Raw genomic sequence first — 9,211 nt, 5'->3', positions numbered from 1 at the left:
TGGAGGAGTTAGGCTCGCTGATAGAGGAAGAGACAAAGGAGTTAACGGTGGGAGTGTCACTACACCAAATACCTATTTCCATAACACATAAATATAATACTAATAAAAAAGAGTTATGCTAGAGTATAATGGGCATTTGTGAAAAAAAGGCGGTAATAAAAAAGGGCGCCACTTAGATTTTTTTTAATTTTTGACCTCAAAATTTTTGAGACCCGATAGAGACCCAATTCTCATACCTTTTTTCCCCTTCTCCTTCTCATCTCTCTCTTCCCTTCGCCCTAGCCGCACTCCCGTAACCACCATCCTCACACCCGTTTTTCTCCGAGCCAAGCTCCAAATCTCAGGCACCCGTGAACCCAACCCCCGAACCAAGTGAGCCCAGGTGCGAGCCCACCTCTGGGTGCCTTCGACCCAGTGGTCTCATCGTTCTTAGATTGAGAGAACAAGAACGAGATTGAGAGATAAACAAGGCTATGGAGCCAGAATCTAGGATTTCCACTGCTCACCGCTCGACTTCTACTACTATAGGCCAGGTTTGTACCAATCTTTTCACGTCTTTATATATATATGTATGTATAAAGATGATAATTTTGGGGAGCGAATCTTTGTTAGATCTTGTGATGGGTTGGTGATGATGATTCTTAGTGTTGTTTACTGATAACCCTTTTTGTTGCAGCAATTTTCATGGCCGAGGATGTCGAGGAATTGTTACTAGCTTATCAGAGCTTTGGTGTAGTTTACGGGGACTTGGGTACTTCACCTCTTTATGTTTACTCAAGCACATTTTCTGGGAAGTTACAGAAACATATTAGCCAAGATGCAATCTTTGGTGCTTTTTCATTGATCTTTTGGACTCTTACTCTTATCCCTTTGCTTAAGTATGTCTTTGTCTTACTCAGTGCTGATGATAATGATGAAGGTGAGTGTTTTTTTTCCTCCCTTTTCATTCAATTTTATTCAATTCAATCCAATTCAATTCAATTTCAATTTCAGTTTTTGTTTCATTTTAATTCATTTCATTTTCAGGTGGGACCTTTGCTCTTTACTCACTGCTTTGCCGCCATGCTAAGTTTAGTTTGCTTCCCAACTAGCAAGCAGCTGATGAAGAGCTCACTGCCTATAAATATGGTCCATCTTCTCTGCATGCTAGTTCCTCTCCCTTGAAGAGATTTTTGGAGACGCATAAAAGGTTAAGGACTGCCCTTTTAGTTGTTGTGCTGTTTGGAGATTGCATGGTCATTGGTGATGGTGTCCTTACTCCTGCTATCTCAGGTCAATTTTCTAATTGCTTATTTTGCTTCATATGTAACTACTGGTACTATTATTTCCTTGTCTCTATTTAACATCTTTGTAAAAAAAAAAAATTGCAGTTCTATCTTCGGTTTCGGGGCTTGAAGTTACAGAAAAGAAATTAACTAGTGGTAAGTTGTCATGTTTTGCTATATATATACATATATTTTATTTTCACTTTGATTCTATATGAGTGACTTAACAAACTATGTGCTGCTCATTGTTTTTAGGTGAACTTCTCTAGATTGCTTGTTGCATCTTGGTCGGTCTGTTTGCTCTGCAGCACTGTGGCACACATAGAGTTGCCTTTTTATTTGCACCTATCGTATTGATCTTGTTATTTTCCATTTTTTCTATTGGTCTCTACAACACAATACATTGGAACCCAAAAGTTGTTTATGCTTTTTCACCCCATTATATTGTCAAGTTCTTTAAGGAGACTGGTCAAGATGGTTGGATTTCTCTTGGTGGGATTCTTCTTTCTATAACCGGTATGTGTTATATCCCACTTAATGTAAATAAACATCATTTTCATTGGCTTTGTTATGTTAAATTCCATTATGCCACTACTCATCATTATAAGTCTGGTCAACCGTTAAGTTCTATGTAGTTTACTAAGGACAAAATGTCGTTATAGTTCTAGAGTATATGTTTCTTTAGTTAAATTAACGATAGGCATTTTCTAATTCCTTCCAGGAACCGAAGCTATGTTTACAGACCTTGGTCATTTTACTGCTTTGTCAATAAGGGTGAGTTTTATATTATTATAATTTTTTTTGACTAAATATATTTAATTTCTTTTCTACACATAATAGGAAACATGTACATATTGGCTGGTTTGGAAAATTTAGTTTGGTGCAAGGAAAAGTAAAAGGAAAAACCACATGAATTAGAACCTGGTAGGAAAAAGCCAAGTAAAAGGAAGACCAAATGAGATCCAAGAGGGTTAGAATGACTGGTTGGGCTCTTGGTTTGCTCTCATAAGATCGGGGTTTGATTCCTCATGAGACCTTCCTAGAAATTTGTTAGAGTTTCCTGCCTCCCCCAAAGATTGTAGGTTCAATGGGAGAACATGTGAAAAAAAAATTGAAATAAAAAACCAAAAAAGAGGACCAACTGAGTTAGCAAGTCATGTATAGAAGTAACTCCATTAGATGCTGCTGGAAAAGTAGAGCATAGTGTTGAAGATATTTCATAAAAATCAAGCGTTTATACTTCTGTATTTTATTTACCCCAAATCACTGTGCTTTTGCAGGCCTTGTTCACCATGATGTAGTAAATGATTTTTGGCTATCAACAAATGATAGTTATGGTTCCCTTTTTTGTCTGTGCAGCTTGCGTTTGCTTTTGTTGTATACCCATGTTTGGTTGTACAATACATGGGTCAAGCTGCATACTTGTCCAAAAACCCCGATAAGATTCATTACTGCTTTTATAATTCAATCCCTGGTTAGTACTCCCTGGCATTATTAATATTGCTTCCAGAATTGCATTTTAATATATGAGTTGCTCTAATTGTGCTTTCTGTTCTTGCTTAAATTGTAGAATCTGTATTTTGGCCAGAATCTGTATTTTGCAGAATTGCATTTTAATATGTGATGAATTTTTTCTTGCAGAATTTGATATCTGTACTGTATTGACAGATCCCTGTGCTACTTAAATTCTTCCATGCAGTTTTGAGAATCTATTTTGACTTGGGTAGTTTTATGCTCTATTTAATAGGTCCGGAATTCCCTCAAATTAAAAGATATTATGAAGAAAATTCTTTTTCTGGGTAATACTTTGAACCAAGGGACTGCAAGAGGTGAGGATCTTCAATTGTTATTTTGACAGATTTTATTATTTGTGGATGCTGGAAAATTCTGTTTTATCATCTGATAGTTGCAAGTTCTTTTAAAATAAGACTTAGTTCCTTTTATGGCCATAAATCCGGAAGTTTATCGAAGTATTAGATAATGAGAAAATCCAAATACATTCAACAAATGAACATGATTAAGCTACAGCCTTCTAATTAAAAGTATCGTGTGACTGCCACAAGGCTAAGGTTATGTGACATCTCAATTTAGAATATAGAAAAAAGGCCATTACAGTGTCTGAGTTCACACTGGTAAATCATTTCTTATGTGTTTTTCTATACGTATTTTTCTCTCTAATGATCAGGAAACTATAAATTATCTAATATGAGGGTCTAATATGGTGGCTTGTATTGCATCAGTATTGGCATTTTTTTCTTCTTACTAGTTCAAGTATGATACTTCTCCCTTTTATATTTTGAAATCTTTGTTATCATAAATCATCAAATTTATTGCAAGGAAAACATATGCAAAATTTGAGACTAACATGGTAGAAATGTCACCTTTATGATATATATACATGTGACCGAGTTGTTGCTCAACTTTTCTCTTCTGTAGTGTGAATGCTTCACCATGAAGATAGCACATTAAGAATGATTAGAAATCGGCAAAAAACACTAGAACGCTGGGAAAAGGTAACACTTTCTTGAGGATGAAATTTTATGTATCTATTTATTTTGTGGTGTGGTTTTAATCCAATTAAACTTATTGATATGTTTGTTTTGATTAGTTGAGGAAATATGTGATGTACACATGGGGCTTTAGCATATTAGATGATGACCACGACAACAAGAAAAATGGATCATGTTGCAGTGGTGATATGCTAAAATCTATCAGCGGAAAAGGATCATCACAAAAACATAGGCAACAAAGCAGAACAGATTCTAAGGTAGCCATGTTTTTGTCTTCTCCGTTGGGAGGAGGTGTTTGTATAATAATGATTGTACTTTTGCAGTGGGATTCATGTTCAATCTATGTCTTTTTCTCAGTCTTTTTGCATACTAAGCTAAGACTTGGTGAATTTGTTTGTATTACCATTCTTTTTCGTCATCCACTGCTAAGTAGTATTTATTATAACTGTGGTGTAATAATATAAAGAGTAACTAACATATAGGTATTGGTGAGATTTATAAATATAATGTTCCAAACTATAATGTAAATAATTTGGGGTCTGACTTGTGAAATTTTGAAATGATGAAACCAATGCATGTTATTGTAATCATAACCCAAATTTAGTGAGTTGTTGAACTAGATGACATGGATTTTATTGGCATATTTGGTTAGTTTTTTTTTTGGATTATTATATTTATATTTTTAGACCATTTAGTCACTTTTCTTTCTTGTGAACTTGTTAAATTTTTCTTCAACTTGAGTTGTTGCTGCTGTTCCTTTTTTCAGTTATGTGCAGTAATACACCCCCTATATTCATATCCCTTGAAGATGAACTCAAGGAAAATAAAACATTTAAATAATCAAATAATGAAATGGTTTAATTTGGCAATAAGTTTCAAGACAATTATTTTATTTGATTGCTATTTTGGCTTGTATCCATTCATTTATTAGAGAATTGAACTGTGTTTTTTATTTTATTAGATAAAATAGAAGCAAATAGAATATCTGAGCAGTATCTGCTCAAGCTTTTATTTATTAGGCTAACTTTTTATGTACTAAGGAAGGCTTATGTAGAAAATTTTATTTATTAGATTCAGCATGCCTATTTACTTGAAATAGAAAAATTAATATGAAAAACTCAATGTAAAGTTAAAAAATAGTTGAGGTTCAGTCAATCATTTTGTTTACAAGAGAGCATAAACATTTATTTTTGTAATGGGTTTTGTGGATTAAGTTGGGATCAGATTGTATACTAGTTTTTTGTAATGAATCCACTTATGCTTGTTTGTTTTTATTGAATACCCGTTACCACTGGAATGGATGCTCAGGTGGCTTACGACTTTCATCATTTACGTAATGAGAAACCTTACCTGGCACAAGGAGCAATTTCTAATAAGGTCTGGTTTGTTATCTTATTATGTGAAAAGTCTTGTGATTACGTACTATTACCAATGATTTTTTAGAACTAAAATTGTTATTTGGATATTTGTATCTTGATGTAAATGTACCCTGCTGGAAAAAAGACACAATGCTTATTTATTTTACCAGCTAAACTCTTCTAATTGATCATCGCAGCTGATCTATTCTGGTTATAGTTGTGGTCAAGGTTGGTTCTTTACACCTTGTACAAGTGATCCACGATTAAGGTGAAATATCTTTAAGTTTAAGCAGTTTGTTTTGTTAAGAGGGTTGTTCTGCTTTATGATTTGTTGTTTGCTGATGGAAATAATTTATCAGCAAGTAGGATTCCACTTTCATTTAATTTTATTCTCTTGTGCTTTTCTCCTTCTAAAATTACTGGGGCTCACGGGGTGAAAGCACAAAGCATATTTTTAAATGATTCTCTCCTGTTGTGGTTGATAATTTGTTCAGAGCTGTAGTCATTAAGAGTAACAATATTCTGCCTTAATCATAATCTGTGTTTGCTTACACGTCTTAATACTTTTTTGGCTCAGGGGACTAACAAATATTTTAAGGTTGCATGTCAAAAAGGTCAATTGCTCAGAATGGGAGCAAATTACTCTTTCGTCAAGGTACGTTTGTGAGTTTGTTTTATTTGCAATATAATTTTATTTGGCAATGTGTTTCTTCTTATTCTTCTTAGATAAGTACCATCTCTGTCGCTAAGTATTATCATCATTTATACATTTTTCATTGATATTCTTATTCTATAAATCTCATTTTGTAATTATGTGTTCCTCTAGTGTAAGAGCTATTGTTGCTTTAAATCTTCATAACTATGGAAGTGGACGACATCCCTGGGGTAATCTGAAGCCAGATTATTTGGAAAAGGTATATATCTCTCCTCGAGATAATGTTAATTTTCATTGGGTTTGTTAGCTCTATGTTATTCTATGCTGTATGTTGGTTATGCAGATGCGAGCATGAAAATACTCGAGATTTGTTACTACAAATTTTATCTATTAAGTGGTAGCTGCTAGATTTGTTATGGTGTTCTATGAATCTGTTAGTCTTACTCTAATTTCTAGTCTTACTCTATGGAATGTTTTTGCATGACCAGATTATCTTTATTAAGTTATTCTAATTTGTTCTTGCTGTGATTTCCCCCTTTCATGTTTCCAATTAGTGGTTTTCTCTATCTGGATTCCTATTGCAATATTATTCCTTAGTTTAGCATATGGGTACTGCCTTAGGGAAGATAAAGTATATATGTGTATATATATGTATTTATATTGGAATTGGTGAGCACAATAAGAAATTTAATAGAAGTAGATGACTGTTTGATCTTATATGTGTTCCTAGTTATGGTTGTTGTGGTGGTATTGTTTTTGTATTGTTTAGGCTCCTCCAGTTTATCTACCAGAAAGGAGCTTGCCTCCACCTCCTGCATATGTGATGAACAACCTGGTGACTGAAACCAATATGTATCAACACCATCCACCCCAGAAATTGATATGCTCTGTTATGTTTGGTTCTTGTGGGCTTCTTAATTAGGGATAGTTCAAAAGTGTTCTTCTTCTTTGTCTTTTTTTGATCTGAAAGCATGCTGTATAAACTTTATTGCATGGTCCTCTCTTGATGATGCCTTGTCTTCTGTTTTTATAAGTATTTTTTCGTTGTAACAAAAGCTGTCTTTGAGTTGTTCCTTGAGTCACTGCCATGTGCATCTTGTTCAGTTGACTTCAGTTGATTAGTGAATAATATTGTAAAGTTTGGCAAAAATGCAGATTGATACCACTAGTAATTTTGCTGACTTGGAACTTCTCTTTTGCAGCTTTTTTTTGCTGACTTTGAACTTCTCTTTTTCAAAAATGCAAAAATGCAGACATATGAGTAAATTGAGTTATTATTGTAGCTTTTTTTTAATCAGCTTTGGCTGACCTCTAGTTTTGGGCTTTTATTTTGCTTGTTTCTTAGTTTTAGCTCTCGGACTTGGAAATTGTGATAATCAAGTCGTGACCCAATTTTTGTTTAAATCCTTTGATGCTTTCCTCATATTAAACTAGATTTTAGGATTCTCATCTTTAATAGCTGAACTTTTTTTTTTCTTTTGGCAAAAGTGACATGTTTTATGTAGAATGGTGTTTAATGGTACATGCAGTTCTCTTGTCTGAAGTTCTGGTCATTTGTTTCTATGTTTTCTGCCTTTGCAATAGCAATTGAATCTATTATATATGTGCAAGATTTATAGTTTGCCACCTATTATGTGCCACAGAAAATCTGTTTCTTATTGCAAAGTTTTAATATTGATATTTCTTTCCATGCTTATTTTTGCATGACTAGAGCTAATTTTCAGATTAAGCATGCCCAGCATCTTACACCTGGGACTGCAGACCGGTTTGGTAGGGATTATTGCTTCAGTACAGGTTCATCACAGCTCTCTGTTGCACTCTAGTAACATACTGTAACATTTAAGGTTGAGTTTTGAATTAAATGTTGGTTTCTGTGTGTGATACTAGATATGCATTTTTTTTTAAGAAACTACATAATTTAACAATGAAGTGTAGATAATCACTACAACAAAGTGATGTAATTGTCACTTAAGGTTCTTATTTTAATACTTTTCCATAAAACTTGTGTAGAATTTTGAAATATCTTGTCTTGAAAAGAATTTGGATATGAGACTCGGTGTAGTCACCAAAGAAACTAAACCTGGTCTAATTGTAAGTCTTCTATATATCATATTAACTGAAAATCTAGCTTTCTAGAGACTACAGAGATATTGATTACTCCTAAATTATTCATGCTATATTATAGGAAGATGACATGCTATTTAACTGAAACTAATCTAGATTTCTGATGAACACTTAGAATCTTGTGCAACTGTGATATCTAACTGAAACTAATCTAGATTTCTGATGTTTTGACAATACTAATTAACAAAAAGCTTCTGCAGCAATACCTGCTAGGCTGTGTGTTTTGCTTTAATGGGCATTGAGTGTGGTAAATACTATTCTTTTCCTATGTACTGTATTATGTTTGTTTCTTGCCACTTTAATGCTCTTGTCTCTTATCATTTGCCCAGGGTTGTTGAGATCATCTGCACTTTGGTCAGGAAATTATTTCCTAATCCTAATAGTGCTGCTATAATGGCCATGGGTGTTTACATCTTGGGTTCATGGGAGGAGCTGCCATTGTTGGGTTCATGGGAGGAGCTGCCATTACAATTGCCCTTCAACAGCTCAAAGGATTGCTTGGCATAAAAAAGAATTTCACAAAGAAGACAGATATTGTCTCTGTTTTGCGCTCAGTGTTTAATTCAACCCACCATGTTGTAATATGATTTCTTAAGCCTAGACTAGTAGACTAAATATTGTAATTAAATTTGAGTAATTAATAAAAATCTATTTATGTTACCTTATTTGGCTTAAACTTTTATATTTGTTTTCCTAGTTTTGTGCAAGTAAAAAAAGATTATGTTTCTCTAAGCTAATATAACACATGTGTTATACTGAAGTGTAGTATAACACAAATAATGTGTTATACTAAAGTGTAGTATAACACAAAAAATGTGTTATACTAAAGTGTAGTATAATACAAAAAAAATGTTATACTAAAGTGTAGTATAACACAAAAAAAGTGTTATACTAAAGTGTAGTATAACACAAAAAAACTGTTATAATCGACTATAAATAACATAATTCAACACTTATCTATATATTAAAATAACACAGAAATTGTGTTATCGTTGACAGTACAATAACACATCTGTATAACACTGATAAAGTGTTATGTAAAGTACCCTGACCTACGATAACATAGTCTATAAAATGTAGATGAGTATATTACTATTACAATTTTTTTAGTCTCAAATCACCAAGTTATTAAACGTATTCCTATGGTTACTGGACCTGAGTTGAGCATCTGGTTAATGAACTCGTCCTCATCGTCCGAAGACGAGTTGAGTTCTCTCTCAATCTAGATGGCCTTTCCTTTCCCAGACTGAGCAGAAATAGCAGATCTGCGCTGAGGCTGAGGCTGAGGCTGAGGCTGAG

The 9,211-nt window shown here is 33.7% G+C and overlaps 1 protein-coding gene and 1 pseudogene across 5 annotated transcripts; both read left to right on the top strand.

Moving 5' to 3' along the window:
* Window positions 1-304: 304 nt before the first annotated feature.
* On the top strand, window positions 305-4,131 carry LOC133788696 (potassium transporter 4-like; annotated as a pseudogene).
* Window positions 4,132-4,449: 318 nt separating this feature from the next.
* LOC133788694 (diacylglycerol kinase 3-like) lies at window positions 4,450-8,352 on the top strand. Of its 5 annotated transcripts, XR_009873345.1 has the most exons (7): window positions 4,450-5,152; window positions 5,331-5,401; window positions 5,711-5,788; window positions 5,960-6,047; window positions 7,513-7,632; window positions 7,799-7,879; window positions 8,242-8,268. XR_009873345.1 is itself a non-coding variant. In XM_062226261.1 (6 exons), exons 1-6 carry the CDS (start codon window positions 5,072-5,074, stop codon window positions 8,304-8,306), a joined length of 453 nt encoding a protein of 150 aa, XP_062082245.1. In that variant the 5' UTR covers window positions 4,450-5,071; the 3' UTR covers window positions 8,307-8,352. The 5 variants fall into 5 exon arrangements, 4 of the variants coding, with proteins under 4 accessions (XP_062082245.1, XP_062082247.1, XP_062082246.1 ...); XM_062226261.1 differs by lacking the exon at window positions 7,799-7,879 and having other exon boundaries at window positions 7,513-7,582; window positions 8,242-8,352; XM_062226263.1 differs by lacking the exon at window positions 7,799-7,879 and having other exon boundaries at window positions 8,242-8,352.
* The last annotated feature ends 859 nt before the right edge of the window (window positions 8,353-9,211 follow it).

Source organism: Humulus lupulus, chromosome 7 (assembly GCF_963169125.1).
Source record: "Humulus lupulus chromosome 7, drHumLupu1.1, whole genome shotgun sequence".
NCBI classification, from domain to species: Eukaryota; Viridiplantae; Streptophyta; class Magnoliopsida; order Rosales; family Cannabaceae; genus Humulus; species Humulus lupulus.
The sequence above is the reverse complement of the archived record's forward strand: the minus strand, read 5'-3'. Positions and strand labels throughout refer to the sequence as shown.